General features: G+C 47.7%; 1 protein-coding gene across 2 annotated transcripts in view; it reads left to right on the top strand.

Annotated features, from left to right (window-relative positions):
* Positions 1 to 23,055, top strand: part of Micu1 (mitochondrial calcium uptake 1) — a 188,046-nt gene extending 164,991 nt beyond the window's left edge. For both annotated transcript variants that reach the window (XM_004657905.2, XM_004657906.2), the window contains 2 exons: positions 20,778 to 20,867; positions 22,190 to 23,055. In XM_004657905.2, coding sequence (XP_004657962.2) covers positions 20,778 to 20,867; positions 22,190 to 22,350 — 251 coding nt within the window. In that variant the 3' untranslated portion in view covers positions 22,351 to 23,055. The remainder of the gene's footprint in view (positions 1 to 20,777; positions 20,868 to 22,189) is intronic.
* The last annotated feature ends 208 nt before the right edge of the window (positions 23,056 to 23,263 follow it).

Here is a 23,263-nt window from a genome sequence, read left to right as displayed (position 1 = left end):
AATGATTCTGGGTAGTGGTAGCAAAGAGAAATGCAATCTAGTGATTAAAAAGAAAAAAAGGTAAAAGTATTTCTTGCAAATGACTCAGGCTGAGTGGAATGTCAGTTCTCTATATAGTCCATACCTCATTATCTTGCTAATAGAGGAGAGGTACAGATTTCAGCCATACTTGACATGCAGAAATACATTTGGCTTTGAGGTATATGATGTTTTGCTATTTCCTTTGACTTCTCGATTTATTTCATCTCTATAACACTGGAGTCCCTGGGTATATAATGATAGGTATCTAGGGGCAGTTGGCCTAGATTCATGCTAAGTGACAGAGAAAAAACACATGTATTTGTATCCCAGGACTGCTATAAAACATTACCACAAATTTACTTTAAAGCAATAGAAGTTTATTCTCTCGTTGTTCCCAATTTTAAAGGCAAAAAGTTGGAAAAGAAGATGTTGGCAGGGCCATGTCCCTCCCACAGCTCCAAGGGCGTAGCCTTCCTGGCCTCTTCCAGCTTCTGATGGCTCTAGGTGCACCTTGGCCTGTGGATACACAGCTTCCATATGTCTCTGTCTCTGTATGGCCTTCCCCTCTTTTTAAAATATTTTGTCTATTTATTTGAGAGAAAGAGGTAGAGAAAGAGTGGCCAAACAGGGCTTCCTGCCACTACAAACAAACTTCAAACACATGCCACCTTGTACATCTGGTGTACATGGGTCCTGGGGAATCAAACCTGGGTTCTCAGGTATCACAGGCAAGCACCCTAACTGCTAGGCCATCTCTCCAGCCTGGCCTTCCCCCTCTTGATCCTTAAATGTCTTCCCCTGCATGATCTTGGGAGAATACTTGTCATTGGATTTATGGCCCAACTCGGCAACCCAAGATCTTATTATATCTATAAGAATTACTGTAAGAATATTTATATTCATCCACTTAAAACTTTTCTTATTTTGCTATTTTTTGGGGGGTGGGGGGAGGATCTCACTGTAGCCTAGGTTGACCTGGAATTGATTCTGGAGTTCCAGGCTGGCCTCAGTCCCACAGCAAACCTCCTACCTCTGCCTCCCAACTGCTGGGATTAAAGGCATACACCACCACACCCAGACACCACTTAAAACTTTTTTGTTGTTATTATGTTAGAAACCTAATTATAATCTTTACCTGGGTAACTTTTGGTCATCATTCAAGACTCAATTCAGGCTGGGGGTGGTGGCACATGCCTTTAATCCCAGCACTCCGGAGGCAGAGGTAGGAAGATCACCATGAGTTCGAGGCCACCCTGAGACTCCATAGTGAATTCCAGGTCAGCCTGGGCTAGAGTGAGACCCTACCTCGAAAAACCAAAAAAAAAGATACAAAGAACTCAAAAAGTTAACTAATAAGGAATCAAACAGGCCAATCAAAAAATGGGCTAAGGAGCTAAATAGAGAGTTCTCAAAGGAAGAAATACGAATGGCATATAAGCACCTAAAAAAATGTTCTACGTCACTAGTCATCAGGGAAATGCAGATTAAAACTACATTGAGATTCCATCTCACTCCTGTCAGATTGGCCACCATCATGAAAACAAATGATCATAAATGTTGGCGGGGATGTGGAAAAAAAGGAACCCTTCTGCACTGCTGGTGGGAATGCAATCTGGTCCAGCCATTGTGGAAAACAGTGTGGAGGTTCCTAAAGCAGCTAGAGATTGATCTACCATATGACCCAGCTATAGCACTCCTAGGCATATATCCAAAGGACTCATCTCATTTCCTTAGAAGTACATGCTCAACCATGTTTATTGCTGCTCAATTTATAATAGCTGGGAAATGGAACCAGCCTAGATGTCCCTCAACAGATGAGTGGATAATGAAGATGTGGTACATTTATACAATGGAGTTCTACTCAGCGGTAAAGAAAAATGAAGTTATGAAATTTGCAGAAAAATGGATGGACCTGGAAAGTATTATACTAAGTCAGGTAACCCAGGCCCAGAAAGCCAAGCGCCACATGTTCTCCCTCATATGGGGATCCTAGCTACAGATGACTGGGCTTCTGTGTGAGAATGAAAATACTTAGTAGCAGAGGCCAGTAAGTTGAAAAGGAGACATAAAGGGTGGAGAAAGGAAGGGAAGAGGATACTTAAATGGTTGATATTGTATATATGTAATTACAATGATTGTAATGGGGAGGTAATATGATTGAGAATGGAATTTCAAACGGGAAAGTGTGGGGGTGGGGAGGGAGGGAATTACCATGGGATATATTTTATAATCATGGAAAATGTTAATAAAAATTAAAAAAAAAAAAAAAAAAAGAAAGAAAGAAAGAGAGAAAGAGAGAAAGAAAGAAAGAAAGGAAGGAAGGAAGGAAGGAAGGAAGGAAGGAAGGAAGGAAGGAAGGAAGGAAGGAAGACAGACAGACCCACCCAGTATAAATTACAAAACAATCTCATCCACAGCTTGCATGGCTAAAACAGAGAGGAGTTAAGCTGAACTCTTGGGCCTCCACGGCTGTCGGCTCCTCACTGGCTGTCAAGCCCAAGCATGGGCTTGAGGTGCAAGCTAAGCCGCGCGCCTGTTACAGTGGCTGGTCCCCACGTGTGCAGGAGCTTGCTCTCTTCCCGTGTGAAAGGTGCTGTCAGTGGTGTTGACCGTTCAGGTGCTACACTGGGCACGGGAGGCCTGGCATATGCACAGCTTCTGTTTCCAAGGCCTTGCCATCCGCCACACGTGCCTCTTTCCAGACTCGCCTTGTGTTCCGCTCTCAGCCGTTGCTCTCAGACTCCGTGCTCCTGGCAGCCATGTTGGCCGCTTTGCTGTTGGGGTGAGTGCTGTCTGCATGACAGGCCTCGCTTCTCTTGCAGCACTGGGTGGTTTCACTATGCAATGAACCCTAGCACTTAAGAACACAGGCTCTGACGTCATTCCGCCTGGAGCTAAGTCTTGGCTGTCACCGCTTACTAACTAACTGGGTAGCATTGGGCAATTGGGAGTCAGCCTCTGGGTTTTTATTTACTTGTTTATCTGCAAGGAGAGAGAGAGAATGGGCGCACCAGGGACCGTAGCCCACTGCAAACAAACTCCAAATGCAGGCATCGCTTTGCATCTGGCTTTGCGTGGGTACTGGGGAGAGCGAATCCGGGTCATCAGGCTTTGCAGGCAAACGCTTTAACTGCTGAGCCATCTCTCCAGCCCCTAGCTTCTGTTTTTAAAATAAGGGTAAATATACCAACCTTACCTTGTGCCTGTCCCTCAGTGAGCATTTAATAAATGTCAGCTGCTTCCACCATGAAGCTGTTGATGACATGAACCATGGCGTGGCTCATTTGTTTCCTCTGCCAGCAGCACCGGCACTGGGCTGAGCGTGGACCTTTACCCTCAGGAGGCTCACGGTCTAAAGTGGGGAAGACATGGACACAAGCTGACTTAGGTTTGTGTGTATATGTGATGTGCAAGTGTATGTGTGCACGTGCACACAGAGGCTAGAACACAACTGCGTGGGCTGGAGAGGTGGCGTGGTGGTAAAGGCACGTGCCTGCAAAGCCAGAGCACCCAGGTCCAACGCCCCAGAACCTACACAAGCCCGATGCACAGGTGGTGCATGAGACTGGAGTTCGTTTGCAGTGACTGGACACCCTGGTGTGCCCATTCTCTCTCTTTCTTTTTCTCTCTTGTATCTATCTCTCCCTCCCTCTCAAGTAAGTAAGTAAATAAATAAATTTTTAAAGCTGTGTTTATCTCTTTAAAAAAAAAAAAAAAGACAACCTCGGGTGTCATTCCTCGGGGTGGCACTCTGTCTACCCTTTTTTTGAGACAGGGTTTCTTAACTGGCCTGGAAACTTGCCAAGTAGACGAAATGGCTAGCCAGTGAGGCCCATTTGTGCTCCGCAGTGCTGAGGTTACAAGCGCATGTTACACTCCTGGTGTTTTCGCAGGGATTCTGGAATCGAACTCAGATCCTCGTGCTTGCAAGACAAGTGCTTCACCAGTTGAGCTCTCTCTCCGGCCCCCAAGCTAGTCGTGTGTGACAAGTGCCAGTAACCCAAAGAGGACTTTGGAGCCCTGACACGTGCCAGGGCAGGAAAGGAGGAGAGAGGTGCAGGCAGCGGTGTTTGCTGACTGGCTTCTGCTCTCAGTCTTAGTTGCTCTAAGTCTTAGCTGTCTTCATTTTTTTTTCCCCCAAAAGGTTAAGACCTTCAAAAATCAGCATATTTTAAAGGCCCTGGCATAGTTTCTTCTTTGGCGACACAATTTAGCACAAAGCTTCCCAAACAGCACTGTAAAGAATACCATATACTGCAATATGTTAATGGTTCCTCTGTAGGTTTTTAGAAGAGAACAGTTTCGTGGTTCAAATAAGTTTAGAAAATGCCAGCGTTGCACAGAATTTCCTCCTTCAGCACTGCTCCTGCCAGCATTTAATATGCTAATGTGCATTATTAATCTCTGGGAGAGGAAGTAAGTCCTCACGCTTGTTTTGCTCCAAAATATCTTTTAACACCTTGCAGAGCTAATGCCCTTCTGAACAGTGGTCTTCACGCAGGCAGGCAGCGGCTGTATATTGACCACCAGAGAGCTTGATGCAGTCCTAAAACTGGAAGTCCCACTGAGGCTGTTTCTTCGGTTCTGTGTGGCCCATGTGACAGTGACAACTCACATAAGAATGAAGTATTCTGGGTGAATTGTGACCACCCGACGTGGTCCCCGTACACTGTAGGTAATCTCTCTGGCTTAGCACTCAAGAAGAACCAGCTGTATTGCTCATTCGTTCACATAAAATTAGATATACTACCTCTCGTGAGCTGTCTGAGTTATTTACCTAATCTGCTGAAGAAGGTAATGGGAAATTGAACGCCGCTTCTTCCCCAGTGCCTTCCTATCATGAAAGAGTTAGAAATCATGTGAGCCGGAGCTCAGGAATGAGCTATGACCTGTAAATCTCAGCGCACTCCTGTTTGCCAAGAGACTAGAAGGATTCCAGATAAAGAAAGCCCCAGTGAAAAGCACCTTGGGATATTTTGGATTTGGTGGACTTGTGGGTCCTCCCACCAGCACCTGTACTTTAAACTCTAACAGGACAACAATCACAAATACAGTCCATGGCCTTTACTCCTCAGACTCCAGCCTACTTATTTTGCAAATTATGCACTATAACTTAAGGCATAGTTATCCTTAATTCTTTTGTTTGTTTATTTGTTTGAGGCAAGGTCTCACTCTACCCGAGTCTGACCTGGAACTTATTCTGTAGCCTAGGCTTACCTTGAACTTATGGTGATCCTCCTGCTGCAGCCTCCTGAATGCTTGGAACTACAGACATGAGCTACCATGTCAGGCTGTCCTTAATTCTTTATAGTCATTCTTTTTTTTTTTTTTTTTTTTTTTTATTTTCGAGGTAGGGTCTCACTCTAGCCCAGGCTGACCTGGAATTAACTATGTAGTCTCAGGGTGGCCTTGAACTCACTGTGATCCTCCTACCTCTGCCTCCCGAGTGCTGGGATTAAAGACGTGCGCCACCACGCCCGGCTTTCTTTATAGTCATTCTTTATGCACAGTTTACCTTGTTGTCTGGCAGGTCAAGAGAAGAAATAACAGATCTGAGGCATAACTCCTACAAGATGTTCTTGGCAGCTTCTAGGATCTCAATGTCCCAGTCTCATTATCCAGTGATTCCAGTTTCTTTTGTGCCTGGGGAGACTGTAAAAACCCTTGGATGACCTTGAAAAACTCTTGTGGCTTTCAGATTCCTTGAATATAGCAATTCATAGTAAAAGCCTCACTCTGACAGATGTATGTGCCACATTGTGCATCTGGATTTACTTGGGTACTGGGGAATTGGATCTAGACTGACAGACTTTGTAAGCAAATGCCTTTTCCTGCTGAGCCATCTCCCCAGCCCAGGTTTGGTTTGGTTTGGTTTTTATTTACAGGCTCTCTTGCCAGTACAAATGAACACCCATCTGCCTCTTATGTGGGTACCTGGGGAATTAATTAAATCTGTGTCGGTAGGCTTTTTAAGCAAGTGTCTAACCCTCGAGCATTTCCCCAGTCCCAGAATGGGTTTGTTTTGGCTCCCAGTTGAGGAGATTCTGCCCATTGTGGCCAGAGGCGTGATGGCAAGAGTGGCTCTAGCTGTGGCAGTAGGAGTGAGTGGTCACGCTGCATCTCCTGTCAGGAAACAGAGATGGTGCTTGTGTGTGTTCAGGCTTTCCCCTATCTTCCTTTTTATTTAGTCCCCAGACCTTGAGATAGAGCCACCCACACATTCGGGGTGGGTCTTCTGTCCTCAGTTGAACCTCCGGAAATGCCCTCACAGACACACCCAAAGGTGTTTCTCCTGGCTAATCCTAAATCTAGTCAAGTTGACGATGAAGATCAATCATCATAGCAGGTTATGGCAGTTATATCCAAATCTATGTAAAAATGATCAGTTATAATCATCAGGTACACCGTTGAATCTCCAAAAGAAAGATGGCCGCTTTGGTTTATTGCCTTGGTAGGACATTGAAAACTTCACTAGACCTTAAGGAACGCCTCTGTAAGGTCTTTTGTGTGCTTTAGTGTTGTGGCTGCAGAAGAGAATAAAGTGCTCCTGACAACCAGGGCGGCTGTATATGAAATGTGGCTGGAGGAACCCCCAAGTTGCAGTGCCCTGCCCACCAGCCAGCTCTGCTCGCTTTCTGTCTGTTGTTGCTTTACAAATGACACCCAGCCAAGCAGCTTGAAAACCACACATTCAGCACCTGACAGTTTCTATAAGGCAGAGTCTGGGGGAGCCGGCTGGAGACTGCTCAGATCTTAACAAGGCTGAGATCAAGGTTTCCAAGTTGTTGGCACAATTCAGGTTCCTTAGTTGTGGGACTGGCTGCCCTTTCTCCTGTGGGCTGCTGATTGTCCACAGGCTGCAGGAGGTGCCTGCTGTGGGCCCTCAACAGCATGGTAGCTTTCTTCTTACCGAAGGGAATCATGGGAGTGATTCTCCCATCACCCTTTCCCTATGAAGTAACCCAGCTGAAGAAGAGACATACTCATCTTATTCAAGGTGCTGCCCATACTGAGGAGAGATTTGAACCAGAAATGTAGACCAAAGAATGGGTCTGGAGATGTAGCTCAGTTGATAAAGTCCTTGCCTAGCATTCATGAAGGCCTGAGTGCTCAATCCCAGCACCATAATAAAAGGGAGGGGGCTGGAGAGATGGCTTAGTGGTTAAGGTGCTTGTGTGCAAAGCCTAAGGACCCAGGCTCAATTTCCCAGTACCCATGTAAACCAGATGCACAAGGTGGCACATGTGTCTAGAGTTCGTTTGAAGTGGCTAGAGGCCCTGGTGCACCTATTCTCTCTCTCTCTCAAATAAATAAATATTTTTTAAAAAACCTACAGGCATGATGATACATACCTATAATCCCAGCACTGGACAGTAGGGAGGTAGGTGGACCAGAAGTTCAGGGTCATCCTCAACAACAGAACAAGTATGAGGTCAGCCTAAGTTACATGAGACCCTGTCTCAAAAAATCAAAACCAGATGGGCGTGGTGGTGCATGCCTTTAATCCCAGCACTCGGGAGGCAGAGGTAGGAGGAGGATTGCCATGAGTTCAAGGCCACCCTGAGACTTCATACTGAATTCCAGGTGAGCCTGGGCTAGAGTGAGACCCTACCTCGAAAAAAAAAAGTCAAAACCAAAAACAAATTGGAATGTTGGGACAACCCCCTGAATTCTGCCTACCACACCAGTCATAATTCCAGAAATTCCTCCCTGCCTTTAGTTTATTCTTTAAGGGATCTTAAGATGTGGACATGGTGATTGATAGAAGAGCTTCTGTTGGATCAACTCTCCCACAGTTTGTAGGAGGCAAACCCCAGTACTTCAGCTCATTGCATTTTGTAAAAACACTGTTATGTGAAGAGGAGTGTTGGCCAGGATTCCGTTCATTTAAGACAAAGTCATCAATTTTTACTATAAAATTATTCACGATGTAAGCAAGGAAGCTCAAAATCGAAATAAATGTTTGCTTTATGAGGCATTTCCTACACAAAGACCGGCTTTATTTTCCCAATTTTAAAATCACTCAGTGTTCTAAAGACTGATTCTGGCTTAACTACCTCACTTTGAATATATTATGATTTCGTGAAGTTACATAAATGCCCCAAGGAAAAGGAGAGCTTCCACAGGGGTTCATGATCACCACTGGGGAGAGAGGAGTGAGGGCAGGATGAACTGCCACACACTCAAGCAAGCAGATGTAGACACAGTCGGTCATCCCTATATCCCACTGAGGAGTAGACAGAAAAGAATGGTGACAAGAATTATACCAATATTAGGAAACTATAGTGCTTAGTCTTACTATAAGCACTGCTTCATGGGGGCTTAAAGGTCCACTACCCTTAGAAGTCTCTGGAATGTCTAATATTAGACTTGGAAACACTAGTGTCTTATAATTCCAGCAAACTGAATTTTAGTATATCTGCTCCTAATTCAGACATCAAACTTCACTAGAGCCATAGCCACAGTCTGCCAAGGAAATAATTTGACAAAGAAGGGGATCTTCTCCAGCAGGTTGAGCTTAGGACACAGGACAGTGGATAGGTAAACTACGGTGCGCCGTGTCTCTGGAATGCTCACACGGTGGTTGTTAAAGCTGATGAAGGAATTATTTCATAGCCATGGTGCTAAGTGAGCCAAGCAAAGCAATGTAGTTAGTAGCCGTTGTAGGGAAAGGAGAAAAACAAAAAATAACTACTCAATTTTATACCCATATTTCTGGAGACCTGCTGATACTGGTTGCCTCTGAACAGCATGGTGATGGAGGATAAGGCTGGGAAGGAGGCTCCTTTTGGTGACATTTGAGTTTTAAAATATGTGAACATAGGGCTGGAGAGATGGCTTAGCGGTTAAGCGCTTGCCTGTGAAGCCTAAGGACCCTGGTTCGAGGCTCGGTTCCCCAGGTCCCACGTTAGCCAGATGCACAAGGGGGCGCCCGCGTCTGGAGTTCGTTTGCAGAGGCTGGAAGCCCTGGCATGCCCATTCTCTCTCTCTCCCTCTATCTGTCTTTCTCTCTGTGTCTGTCGCTCTCAAATAAATAAAATAATATAAATAAATAAATAAATAAATAAATAAATAAAATATGTGAACATAATACCTAGCCAGAAATAATTTTCTAGCCAGGCATAGCGGCTCCTACCGGTAATTCTAGGACTCAGCAAAAGTATCTCAAAAAAAAGTTGTTGTTGCTTTTGTTTTTCCTAAGAGCTAGAAGTGTGGCTCAGTGGTAGAATCTGTGTTTAGCATGTGCAATACCCTGGGATTAAGCCTCAGCCCCCCCCAAAATAATAATTTCTTAAAAGGTAAAAAAGATGAATATTTGGGCTGGAGAGATGGCTTAGTGGTTAAGCACTTGCCTGTGAAGCCTAAGGACCCTGGTTCAAGGCTCGATTCCCCAGGACCCACATTAGCCAGATTCACAAGGGGGCGCAAGCATCTGGAGTTCATTTGCAGTGTCTGGAGGCCCTGGTGTGCCCATTCTCTCTTTCTGCCTCTCCCCCCATTCCCCTCCTCTAAAAAAAAAAAAATATATATATATATATATATATAAATATATATATATATATATATATTTTTTTTTTAAGATGAGTAGGGCTGGAAAGACAGCTCAGCAATTAAGGCGCTTGCCTGCAAAGCCTAAGAACCCAAGTTTGATTCCCCAGTACCCACGTAAAGCCGTATGCACAAGGTGACACATGTATATGGAGTTCATTTGCAGCAGCAAGAGGTCCTGATGCATCCATTCTCTCTATCTTCCTTTCTCTCTCTCTCAGATAAATAAAATATATTAAAAATATTTTTTTAAAAAATACAAGGGCTGGAGAGATGGCTTAGCACTGAAGGTGCTTGCCTGCAAAGCCAAAGAACCATGGTTCGATTCCCTGGGACCCACATAAGCCAAATGCATAAGGTGGTGCATGCATCTGGAGTTCATTTGCAGTGGCCCTCATGCACCCATTCTCTCACTCTCTCTCTCCCTCCCTCCCTCCCTCCCTCCTTCCCTCCCTCTCTCTCTCTTAAAAAAATAAACAATATTTTTTTAAAGATGAGTATTTAAAGAATGGGGAAGGGCTAAGGTGGAGCTTAGTGTCAGCATTGGAAAGGGGAAGGTGGGTTCTGTGGTTAAAGCTGGGCACAGTGGCCTGAGCATGTCATCCAGCTACTGTGGTTGCCAAGTGGGAGAATCCCTTGAGACCAAGGCATAGAGGCCAGCCTGGGCAAAAGAGCAAGACCTGTCTCAGTATGGATGGATGGATGGATAGATGTGGTATGTTTATCAGTCTCTCAATAAGACCTGACCTGTTAGGAAAGGTTTCTTTGTGAACAGGACTTGGCTGACCATCTGTAAATTCTCCCAGTGTACCCATCCCCTGCTGTACCTTGTGTTTGGGCACTTGGGTTGGACTTTTGCCCCCTTCCTCCTTCCCATATTTGATTCACACTTGGTTTTTCCCACTCCCACACCACTCACTACCATCCATGCACAAGTGTAAAGCAGTCTGCCTTGTCCCTAGTGATTTTAGAATTCAGATGAAAAATGTCCCTCCCACCAAATACATGCCAGCGTGACCCATGCGTGTGTGAAAGCACCCGTTGTTTGCATCATGCCTCCACCTAGTAGTGTTTATACTCTCTGCTAAACCAGGGCTGCCCTCTAGTATGGCAGCTTGAAATCACTGACCGCCTACTCGTGCTTGCAAAAATGCAGGAGCCTGAGACCAGCCCCCCCCCCCACTTAAGACCCCATCTCAAAAGAAAGATGAAAGCCAGATGTGGCACTTGCCTTTAGTCCCCGGGTAGAAGGATCACTGTGAGTGTGAGGCCAGCCTGGGCTACAGAATAAATTTCAGGTCAGCCTAGGCTAGAGTGAAACCTTCTTTTGGGGGGATGGAGAGGAAAAGATAAATAAGGGCTGGAGGTATGGCTTAGCAGTTGAAGGCGCTTGCTTGCAAGGCTTGATGGCCCAGGTTCATTCCTCCTCTACCCACATAAAACTAAATGCACAAAGTGGTGCATGCATCTAGAGTCTATTTGCAGTGGTGAGAAGCCCTGATGTACCTATCCCCACCTCTCAAATAAATATTGTTTAAAAGGAAAAAGAGTTTCCCTTATGGACAAGATGCGATAAGAATTTTCACAGAAGTTAGATACAGTACTGGACAATGGCAATCAAGCTTACAACTAAATACCTTTGAATCAGCTTAAACACAGATGCCCATTGGAGCAGCCATCTGGGGTGGGGAGGCCCTGAGAGTCAGAAACAACTGCAGGGCTTCTTCATGGCCAGGAGCGGCAGTATGACCTGAGACCTGCATGGCCCGAGCCCATAGGAGACCAGCTGCGGGCTCAGAAGCCCCATGCAGAAGAAAGAGTTGTCACCGTTCCATTATGCGTTTACTGCGTTGCTCTCAGCCCCTCCAATTGCTAGCTCTTCTCAATGCTGTCCTTTTTCCACATACCACCCCACCATCAGCTTGAAATGAATGCATGACATTAACTAAAGTATCTTGGAGAGGATGCATAAGAAAGGACAAGTGCTCTTCAAGAAAAAAAAAAAAAATCCCTATTCCACCAAAACCCTGTAGAAACTAAGGCGTCTGTATCACAAGTTTTCCGGAGCTGCAGCAGAGTGCCCCCCCACACACACAGACATCCAATTTAACCTTGGCACCCACACACCAGCTTTGGATTGTCCCTGCTGCAGTCCAGTTAGGCAGGAATAATCACATGGCCACAAAGCTAGAGGCAGTCGGTGTGGCCTATGGGATCGCCTTGCCCCACACCTTTGCGTGGTAGGCAGTTGCAAACTGGGTCGCTGCTCCCAGCGCACCTGTGCGCCGGGGTGCTGGGGAAGCCCCCAGAGACACCTTTATGACGCATGCTTTTCACCGGTTGCTGTTTAACCCACCTTTGTAGATGTCCCAGAAGTTGTCAGCCTGGGTTCCAGGGGACGATTTGCGTGTTCCACTGCACACAACAACGCGATCTGTGCTCGAGCTATAATGCTAGCTCTCCTAACTCCCGGCTGTCCAGTCATTCATCCCTGACCAAAAGCACCAAGGATGCCCCACATTGGCTTTTCACCTGAACTCTTTCACTCAGGACAACAGATTCATGAGGGAGCTCGTTTTGCCCATGTCGGGGTCAAGTACACACAGGGAAAGAGCAGTGAGTTTAGGACCCTGCTGTTCACCCATTGGCTTTGTGACCTTGGTGAGTTACTTCACTTCTCTGGACTTCACATGGCCTCCGGGGTCTCTTGTGGCTCTAAGATCCTCTTATTCTTTTTTTTTTTTTTTGGCTTTTCAAGGTAGGGTCTTACTCTAGCCCAGGCTGACCTGAAATTCACTATGGAGTCCCAGGGTGGCCTCGAACTCATGGCAATCCTCCTACCTCTGCCTCCCAGTGCTGGGATAAAAGGCGTGCGCCACCACACCCGGCTAGATCCTCTTATTCTAAGTGGACATACGGATCTTATCACTCCAGAACTCTCCTGTCCAACTGTTGTAGTGGCTTGTTTTATGTAACGTAGTTTGTGGTGTTACAGCACATGAACTCACTTCTATCATTGAATTATCCGGTCATGAACTGTGTCAGTCAGCTGGCGGTAAAGTGGGGGCTTAGCACACCTTAGACTCTACCTGGACTTTTCAAAAAGCTTGCTGGTACCACTTTCTGTTTTTAAGTGCCAGAATTCCACAAATTCTTTCCCACTGATCTCTTCCTTTGATCAGGCACCTGAGAAGATGGCGCAGAAGGAATACGGGGCTGAGGATGTAGCTCAGGTGGGCAGAGAGCTCCCTTGGCTAGCATGCATGAACTCTGGGTTCAAGTCTAAACACTGTGTAAACTGAGTGCACTCGTTGTAACCCCAGTGCTCAGGTGGTAGAGGCAAGAGGATCAGAAGTTCAAGCTCATCTTCAGCTACATAATGAGTGAGTGGCCAGCCTGAGCTGCCTGAGGGGGAAAATAAAAGATAAGGGCTGAAGAGATTGCTCAGTGGTTAAGGCACTTTCCTGCAAAGCCTAAGGACCAAGATTGATTCCCCAGTACCCACATAAAGCCAAATGTACAAGGTGGCACCTATGTCTGGAGTTCGTTTGCAGTGACTGGAGGCCTTGGTGCACCCATTCTCTGTGTGTATGTATGTATATGTGTGTGTGTCTGTGTGTATACACTTGCCTCTTTCTCTCAAATAAATAAATATATTTTTAAAAAAAAGACAAAAGGGAGGCCAGGCGTGTTGGCGCATGCCTTTAATCCCAACACTTGGGAGGAAGACGTAGAAGGGGAAATTACCATGAATTCAAGGCAACCCTGAGATCCAGGTCAGTCTGGGCTGGAGTGAAACTCTACCTCAAAAAAAAAAAAAAGCCGGCTGTGGTGGCACCTTTAATCCCAGCACTTGGGAGACAGAGGTAGGAGGATCACTGTGAGTTCCAGGCCACCTTGAGACTACATAGTGAATTCCAGGTCAGCCTGGGCCTACCACAAAACACCAAAAAGAAAAAGGTTAAAAAAAAAGATAAAAAGGGGCTGGAGAGATGGCTTAGCAGTTCAGACACTTGCCTGCAAACCCTAACAAACTGAGTTTAGTTCCCCAGTACTCACATAAATCCAGATGCACAAAGTGGCTCATGCATCTGGACTTCCACTTGCAGGGGCTAGAGGCCCTGGCACGCCTATTCATATTCACCCCCCCCCCTTCCCCGCCGGGTGTGGTGGCGCACGCCTCGAATCCCCGCACTCGGGAGGCACAGGTAGGAGGATCACTGGGAGCTCAACTACATAGTGAATTCCAGGTCAGCCTGGGCTAGAGCGAGACTCTACCTTGAAAAAAAAACGGGGGGGGGGGGTGGAATAGCTGGGCGTGGTGGAGCACGCCTTTAATCCCAGCACTCGGGAGGCAGAGGTAGGAGGATCACTGTGAGTTCGAGGCCACCCTGAGACTCCATAGTGAATTCCAGGTCAGCCTGGGCCAGAGTGAGACCTTACCTCGTAAAACCAAAAAAATGGAGGGGGGAGTAGAAGAGAATGTGTGGTCTTTGGAAACCTAGGTGTCTCTTTCCCATGTACCTTCATGTTCCTTATGGTATCTTTCGAATCAGGAACTGAAATCCTAGCCACCAGTCGACATCATCCTGGAGGGAAGGGGGCGTGTGAAAACAGGGGAATGAGAGGGTGATGGGTAAATAGAATCAGAGTACATTATATATACATGTATGAAATTACCAAAAAGAATTAAAAAGTTTTTCTCTGCTCTCATACCAGAATAATCAACACAGAGACTTCTGTAACCTCAAAGGCTGTGGGAGTTTCTCCCTGCCAGCAAGCAAACAGTTCCATTCAACATGGGCACCAGTTGAATGCAGTTTTGGTGCTTTCTACCTCAAGATAATGTGAGGTTTCATAGGTTGATATCTCCACCCTCCAAAACTGCTTCCCACCTTCAAAGGCCAGTCACAAGCTCCATTTAGTTTCCTGTCACTGCTTCTGCCAGCAACTTCATCCATGGGAGCTTTCACACCACCTCGTTGGGGTCAGTTAATGGGCAGCGGTGACTCCCAGGACTCAAGCAAGCACTTGAGTTTACTTGTGTTTTTGTGAAGTATTATGTCACAGGATGCTGGAGCTGCACGGGGAGAGGTTTAAGAGAAGCAGCCCGAAGCTTCCAAACCCACTCCCCTCCAGGGGCTACTGAGTATTCCGCAGTCTGGAAGCTCTCAGAACCCTGTGCTTTTAGGGTTCCATGGAGGCGTCATTACACAGTTGTGAGAGATTGACTCTGGCCACTGGTGGTCATCTCAACTTCAGCTCCTCTCCCCTCTCCTCCCACAGGTTAGAAGTCAGGGCCAAAAGTCCTAGCATGCCTTGGACTTTCCTATCCACCCTGAAACTACCTAGGGTGACCAGCTACCATACAGCTCAGTAGCAGACAAAAATACAAAAAGATACGTCACTCTGGAAATTCCAGGGATATTAGGACTTTGGTGCTAAGCAACTGGGAGGAAAACCAAATAGATATTTCACAATCATCAAATAAGCGAGGCCACAACAGGTGGGCGTAAGAAAGTTAAGAGCGGGTGGGGTGGGGTGGTGATCGTCTCCTCACTGCGGTTGAATCACGGCTTTGTGATTCAGAGATGTTGGAAACAATACGAACGAGCCAGCTCTCGGGACCAGCTGTCAAGCACTTGGCTTGTATTGCTGCCATCCCACCTGTCCCAAGAGCTCCCCGTTTGACAGCTCGCCAGCTAGTTAGTTTCTTCCATCCAGCTCTGATTCATAGCGTTGGGATGCGGGGGGGGGGGGTGGTGCTGCTCTCCAAGCATCTTGGCTATGAAAGGGCACCCCAGAAAGGCTGTTCCTGTCCAGGTGCTTTGAGTCACAATGACTTAGCAGCCCTGCTCATATACACAGGCCACCAGCGCCCTCTCCGTGTGAAATGGGACATGACCCCAGCTGTTCTGCAAGGAGATGGCATTTGTCATGAGGTGGTCTGGCTGCAGGCTGCAGAGGGCCGCTGTCCCCCACATCTTTTTTAAATATTTATTTGTTGGGCTGGAGAGATGTCGTAGCAGTTAAGTGCTTTCCTGTAAAACCTAAGGACCCTGGTTCAAGGCTCGATTCCCCAGGACCCACGTTGGCCAGATGCACAAGGGGACGCACGCGTCTGGAGTTCGTTTGCAGTGTCTGGAGGCCCTGGCGCGCCCATTCTCTCTCTGCCTCTTTCTCCCACTGTCTGTCGCTCTCAAATAAATAAATAAAATTAAAATTAAAAAATATATTTATTTTTTTAAATTTGAGAGTGACAGACAGAGAGAGAAAGAGACAGAGAGAGAGATTGAGAACGGGCGCACCAGGGCTTCCAGCCACTGCAGACGAACTCCAGATGCGTGCGCCCCCTTGTGCATCTGGCTAACGTGGGTCCTGGGGAACTGAGCCTCAAACCGGGGTCCTTAGGCTTCACAGCAAGTGCTTAACTGCTAAGCCATCTCTCCAGCCCATATTTATTTATTTGAGAGAGAGAGAATGGGCATGCCACTACAAACCAACTCCAGATGCATGTGCCCCCTTGTGCATCTGGCTTACTTAGGTCCAGGGGAATCGAACTGGGGTCCTTAGGCTTCACAGGCAAACGCCTTAACCACAGAGCCATTTTCCCAGCCCCCCCCCCCACACACACACTTCTTAATACCAGTTTAGTGAATGTCTTGCCCAAAATTGTCAAAGGCTCTCTGCCATCCTTGAATACTGCTTACGGGTTTATTTAAAGGAAACAGTGCTGTGTGTCTTGGTGGGAAGAAGGATGAGTGCAGATGCGGCAGATGTTCAGTGAGGCATTCTGCCCCAAGCAGACGTGGGAGGGGCCAGGAGGTGGTCGGGTGACGCAGCAGCAGTGGTTTGCAAAGGCACACACCAGATTCCCAACCCTTCTCAGGACACTGCTGTGCCGGGAAGTTCAGTACGTGGTCACAGTTAAGAGCATGCCCGCCTCACTCCCATTCTGCTTCACTGAGCCGCTACCCTCTTCAGTAACTGAGCTTCTGGAAGATTCCCCATAGAGGAGTGTGAGGGCAGCTGTCATCATCTTGGCTCTCCCAGGGGGTCTGTTCTCACCACGGCTGACCTCCTGCTTCCTCTGCCCTCCACACAGCTTAGTTAGCAGAATCAGTGCTTCCTGCCAGGCTGAATTTCTCAGCCCGAGATCTCTGCAGTCTTGCCAGTACTCTGGCACACGGCTCACAGCAGTCCACCACTTCTAAGAAATACAGACTCTCCCGCTGTAAGTTATCCTGGGAGGAAGGGCCACAGGAAGGAGAAACTGGCTCTGCCTCCTCTTCTGAGCAGCCTCGATCCCTGTAAGCCAGAGACCTTATATACTGAGGCATCACCCCTCTTGTGGCCAGTGTGCACTCCCTCCACCCTCTGCCAGGCAAGAAAGCGCCTCAGCTGTTTCTAGATACTCTCATCTTATCACCACCTTCACACGATAGAAAAAAACCAGTAAACTTCTGTGTGGTACCAAGCCACCTGAGCAGCTCTCCTGTGGCATCCCCTTGTTTGCACAGGAGAAAGTGTCATTGTAAAAGACCAGGGGTCTCCGTGGGGCAAAGCCCTGCCTCGAGCCCTGTCTCCACCCAACAGGGTTTTGCTGCTACATCTTTGTCTTCCCACATCGCTGTGGTACGTGTGTCCGCTGACCCTGGAGGTCACGTGGTGACTAGATATACGGAGGTGATAGATGTGAAGAGGGAAATGAAATGCAGGAAAAAAAAAAATGACAGGTTGGTAACAGAAACTGAAATTCTAGGAAGGAAATAAGGAAGACACATGGGTGCTAGTCCAAGTTCATGTTGCTTCTGCTGGGCTAACTTGATGGTCGCACAGAGCACTTCATTGCTAGCTGATTCCCACAGACCTCCATCCTTTTCTCTCCTGCACATTCATTTGAGGGAGGCTCTGTAAACAGGAACATAATTTATAGGCATAGCTAGACCAGGTTTGAGGATAAATGAGAGGGAAGACAGAGGAAATTGCCTAGTCCTTCTCGGTTTGTCTTTCACGAAAACCCAATTCTCACATTATTGCTAGTATTTTACAGTAAATGTCAGGGAAAGAAAAATGGCAAGAGAAAAAAGATTTTTCTACCGAAGTCAAAAAATTAAAACAAAAAAAGGAGAGGAAGCCAGACGTGGTGGCACACGCCTTTAATCCCAGCACTCGGGAGGCAGAGGTAGGAGGAGGCATGAGTTTGAGGCCACCCTGAGACTCCATACTGAATTCCAGGTCAGCAAGACCCTACCTCAAAAAAAAAAAAAAAAAAAGCAGGCTGGAGAGATGGCTTAGCGGTTAAGCGCTTGCCTGTGAAGCCTAAGGACCCCAGTTCGAGGCTCGGTTCCCCAGGTCCCACGTTAGCCAGTCCCACGTTAGCCAGATGTACAAGGGGGCACACGCGTCTGGAGTTCATTTGCAGAGTCTGGAAGCCCTGGTGCGCCCATTCTCTCTCTCCCTCTATCTGTCTTTCTCTCTGTGTCTGTCGCTCTCAAATAAATAAATAATTAATTAATTTAAAAAAAAGTGTAGGGGGAAGCTGCGTACCAATGTTGTGAGGCAGAGGACACTGCTTCCCCAGTGGGGGACAGTTGGGGTTGGAAGACACAATGTCTGGTGCAGAGTCCACTGTGGGCCCAGAGGTGAGGGACAGAAGCTGAAGTCCATGCCACACTGCTCCTTGCTCCCTTTCTCCCTGCCTCCCTTTGCTGTCAGTTATTTCCTTAACTTGTTGCTGTTGGGTGTTTTCCAGTAAGGGGAAGTACCAAGGAGACCATAACAACATATAGTGTCTCTGTGTCCTGCAGGCTGCTAGAATCCCATTTAATATATTTGAATTTGGGGCGGAGAGAAGGCTTAGCAGTTAAGGTATTTACCTGCGAAGCCAAAGGACCTCAGTTCAATTCCCCAGAACCCACATAAGCCAGATGCACAAGGTGGCACGTGCATCTGGAGTTCCTTTGCAGTGGCTAGAAGCCCTGGTGCACCCATTCTCTCTCTCTCTTTTTCCATCACTCACTCTCTCAAATAAATAAATAAACTCATGTATCTTTAATATATATATATTGAGGGATGAAGAGTTGGCTTAGTGGTTAAGCGCTTGCCTGTGAAGCCTAAGGACCCCGGTTCAAGGCTCGATTCCCCAGGACCCACGTTAGCCAGATGCACAAGGGGGCGCACGCATCTGGAGTTCATTTGCAGTGGCTGGAAGCCCTGGCGTGCCCATTCTCTCTCTCGCTCTCTGCCTCTTTCCCTCTTGCTCTTCTGTCACTCTCAAATAAATAAATAAAAATAAACAAAAAAATTGTTTATACAGAGATGGCTCAGCAGTTAAGGCATTTGCCTACAAAGCCTAAGTACCCGAGTTCAGTTCCCTAGTACCCACGTAAAGCCGGATCCACCAAGTGGTGCATGTGTCTGGAGTTTATTTGCAGTGGCAGGACATATTCTCTCCCTGTCTCTTTCTTCCTCTCTCCATTCCCCCCCCCCGCCGGGCATGGTGATGCATGCAGCACTGGGGTGGCAGAGATAGAAGGATCGCTGTGAGTTCAAGGCCAGCCTGAGACTACATAGCCCAAGGTTGGGTTGGGTTAGAGAGAGACCCTACCTTGAAAAACCGAATACACATAGTGGATTTTTTCACTTAAAAAATAAAGTGTGGTACAAGGCTGTGCCTCAGTTGGTGGGTGCTCATGCATACCTTGGTCTGGTCCCCAGCACTGCATAAACCAGGCTTTGTGGTGAAAGCCTGTAATCCCAGCACTCAGAAGGTCAGATGTTGAAGGTCATCCTTAGCTACATAGCAAGCTGGAAGCCAGCTTGGACTACATGAGACCTTATCTCAAAAAGAAAAAAAAAAAAAATAGCCAGTCATGGTGGCACACACTTTAAAGCCCAGCACTTGGGAGGCAGAGGTAGGAGGATCGCCATGAGTTCAAGGCCACCCTGAGAATACAGAGTGACTTCCAGGTCAGCCTGGGCTAGAGTAAAACCCCACCTCACAAAAACAAAATAATAATAATGGTTGTAGTAAAACAGATATGACATAAAGTATACCGAGGTCACTTTTAAATGAGAAAGGCAGTGGCATTAATCACATTCACAGTGCTGAATGACCATCACCACTGTTTCCAGAACATTCCCATCCTCTCAAATGAAACTGCTCAGTAAGCACTAACTTCCCAGGTCCTTCAGCCTCTGCTGATCTGCCCTCTGTGTCTCTTTGAATTTCAGATCAGATACTCCTTTTTACTTATTTATTTGCAAGCAGGGAGAGACCGAGCGAGAATGGGTGTGCCAGGGCCTCTAGCCACTGCAGACAAACTCCAGACACATGTGCCACCTCTGCATCTGGCTTTACACGGGTACCGAGGAATTCGACTCGGGTTGTTAGGCTTTGAAGAGAAGTGCCTTAACCACTGAACCACCTCTCCAGCCCACTATGGCTTTTTTTATTGTGATCATTTGTGACGGGATCTCTTTGTGTAGCCCAAGCTGGCCTCAAACTCTTGACCCTTCTGACTCGGCCTCCTTTGAATGCTGTGATTACAGGCCTACGCCACCACGCCCAGCTCAGTATAAGGTGTTCTTTATTTACCACATACCTCTTCACATGGGAGCTATGGACAAAAATAAATTTTCAACAGGCATCTTAGCTTATGCCTTCAGCCCCAACACTCAGGAAGGTGAGTTAGGAAGATCAAAGTAGTGAGTTCAAGGCCAGCCTGGGCTACAGCGTGAGTTCTAGGTCAGCCTTGGCTAGAATGAGACTCTGCCTCAAATAAACAAACTAATTAATTCTCATTTTTTCTTTATTTTTCTCTTTTTCTTCTTCTTCAGTGCTAGGAATCGGGAGTCGGTGCAGGGCTTCATGCAAGCTAGGCAAGTGTGCCACTTCTGATCTACACTCATGCGCAGGCCGCTTTCCAATTTTATTTGTTGAAGCAGTGTCTCACTTAGACCCCTAGACTGGCCTTGAACTTTGTTTGTTTGAGACAGGTTCCCTGTCCTAGCCTCAAATTTTTGATCCTCCTGCCTCACTCTCTCAACTAGCTGTGATTATCGGGGTTTGCCACCACAGCTGCCCTCGTTGTCTCAAATATTATTTAAATGCAGCTGAAAGCCTCTAAGCAGTTTATATCCAATCAAACGAAGCAAAATGGAAGTGTGTGTGTTGCACTAATTCAGTGTCTTTCTCCTTGCAGTGACCATGCAGCAGGTGGCCCGGACAGTGGCCAAAGTGGAGCTGTCAGACCACGTGTGCGATGTGGTGTTTGCACTCTTTGACTGTGACGGTAAGTGGGGCCCTGAGGTCAAGAGGGTGCAGTGTGCAGTGTGGTTTCTGCTGGGGTCCAGCTCTTGGCACCCAAAGATTGAGAAGTATGACCCCTGGCCCTGGTTTGTGTCTCACATTTCTTGTCACTCCAACTTGCCAGGGGGGTTAAATTAATGAATGACCATACGGGTCTCAAAACTGGTAGCTGAGAGCGTATTTTCAAGATTGCTTGAATCTGTTTTCCCAGCTGCAGTCCTGATGAACTCCGAGAGAATGTAACTTTTCTGGGCCGAGAATGTGGCTCAATTGGTAGAATATTTGCCTAACACGCACAGCACCCAGGGTTCAAACCCCAGAGCCACGTAAACCTGTGAGATACAGCGTACATCTGTAATCTCAGCACGAAGGAGGTAAAGGCAGGATGACCAGAATTCAAGTTAATTTTCAGCTAAACAGCGTGTTTGGGATTGGTATAGGCTACATAAGACCTTGAGTCAAAAAGAAAGCAACATAATTTGGGGGGGGGGTTGAGGAAAGGAATAAAAATATTAGACCTTTGAAAGTTGGCGGGTTAGTGGATGAGGAGCATGTCTTTAGTCCCAGCACTGTGAAGGCTGAGGCAGGAGGATCGCTGTGAGTTCAAGGTCAGATAGGGCTTCAGAGTGAGGCCCAAGTCAGCCTGGCCTACAGTGAGACTCTGCCTTGGACACAATACAAGTCATAGACAAGGAGCACCCAGGGGTTTCCATGTCTCTAGAAAGAACGTGACCCAGCTTTCTCCACAGAGGAGTAGTACATGCCAGGTCCTGCGCCAGCTGTTGAGAATAAACAGAGGGCAAAGGTGCAGCCTAGCCAGGGGTGGTGCAAGCCCTCATCCAAAATGATCTCTGGGAGGAGAAGCTGGGGCCACCTTCCAGGGAGGGAGGCATTGTGGGATACAGAGCCTGGACCTGCCTCTAGCATTTCCGGCCACCCTGATCCCTCTGCATCCACAGTGTCCTCTGTCCAACGCCATGGTCACACTCAGCACACTGTGGACATCACGTAGCTGTCTCTCCCACACGCAGCAGCATTGCAAGAGACAGAGCGCATGGCCTGTTCCTCTCTCCGCTCGGGCACAGGACCTGGCCCGTGCTATGCTATATATATCCTCATGCAGCCTTTGTCACACTGCCCCACGCTGACCCTGGGCTGCAGTTGAAGCCACCAAGGAAGACACAAAGCAGTCAACCCTAAGCCGAGAAAGGGGAGCGTGGGGGGAGAGCGGGCGAGCAGCGGGGCGTTCGCTGCGGCTCTGCCCGCGGGCCTCCACTCACAGCACTGTGTCTCCTTCTTCCCCAGGGAACGGGGAGCTGAGCAACAAGGAGTTTGTCTCCATCATGAAGCAGCGACTGATGCGAGGCCTGGAGAAGCCCAAAGACATGGGCTTCACCCGCCTCATGCAGGCCATGTGGAAGTGCGCACAGGAAACTGCCTGGGACTTCGCTTTGCCCAAACAGTAACTCAGACTGCAAGAGGGGCCACCTCCTGCACCCCAAGCACCCGGACCCTCTGGAGTGGCCTCAGCATAGCCCTGTGTGCTGCCGCTGCTGCTGGGAGCCATGATTCCTTCCTCCTGGAATGACCCTGGATTTGTCCGGCTTCCTTCTCCAAGTCTCCAACCACCAGCCCCAAAGGTCTTACAAGCTCCGACCCTGACTCCCTCGGCAGCACAACCTACCCATGCCCGCGGTGGGCAAAGGACGCAGGGAACCAGCCAGGGCAGGAAGCCTGCACTCCTCCAGCTGCTCTTGCTTTGGGTTTATATCAAGATCCCCCCCCCACCATCCTCCTGCTGTGTATAAGCTGCAAGTTTGGAAAATCTCTGGCGGGCAAGAGGAAGTGTGTGATGAATGATAATGAAGATGGCCTGGGCACCCTGAGCTGGCAGGCAGCCTGGCCAGAGGAAGGATCTGTGTCAGACATGAGGGTGGCTCCAGCAAGAAGCAGAGCAGAATTCCAAATATAAAGTAGCTGCCTCATGGTCCTCCCCGCTCCTCGAGGGCTCCTCCCGAGACGCCTCCACCAGGACCGTGCTGAGGCAGCAGCAGTAGCGCCGCAACGGCCGTCCCTCCTCTGGCCAGGAGCCTGCCTGCGCTCTGTCTTAAACACCTGCACAATATCACTTCCATTGTAAGTTTGCAGTAAACATCCCCAAAGGCTCCTGACTCCTTCTTTTGTTTGTTTGTTTGTTTGTTTGTTTGATGAGATAGGGTCTCGCTGTAGCCCAGGCTGACCTGGAATTCACTATGGAGTCTCAGGGTGGCCTCGAACTCACAGCGATCCTCCTGCAAGTGCTTGGATTAAAGGCGAGCGCCATCACACCCGGCTCCTGTCTCCTTTATCTCAGGATCCTGTGGGCTTCTCATCTGACAT

This window comes from Jaculus jaculus, chromosome 18 (assembly GCF_020740685.1).
Source record: "Jaculus jaculus isolate mJacJac1 chromosome 18, mJacJac1.mat.Y.cur, whole genome shotgun sequence".
Lineage (NCBI taxonomy): Eukaryota > Metazoa > Chordata > Mammalia > Rodentia > Dipodidae > Jaculus > Jaculus jaculus.
Note: the sequence above shows the minus strand (reverse complement) of the source record. Positions and strands in the feature narration are given on the sequence as shown.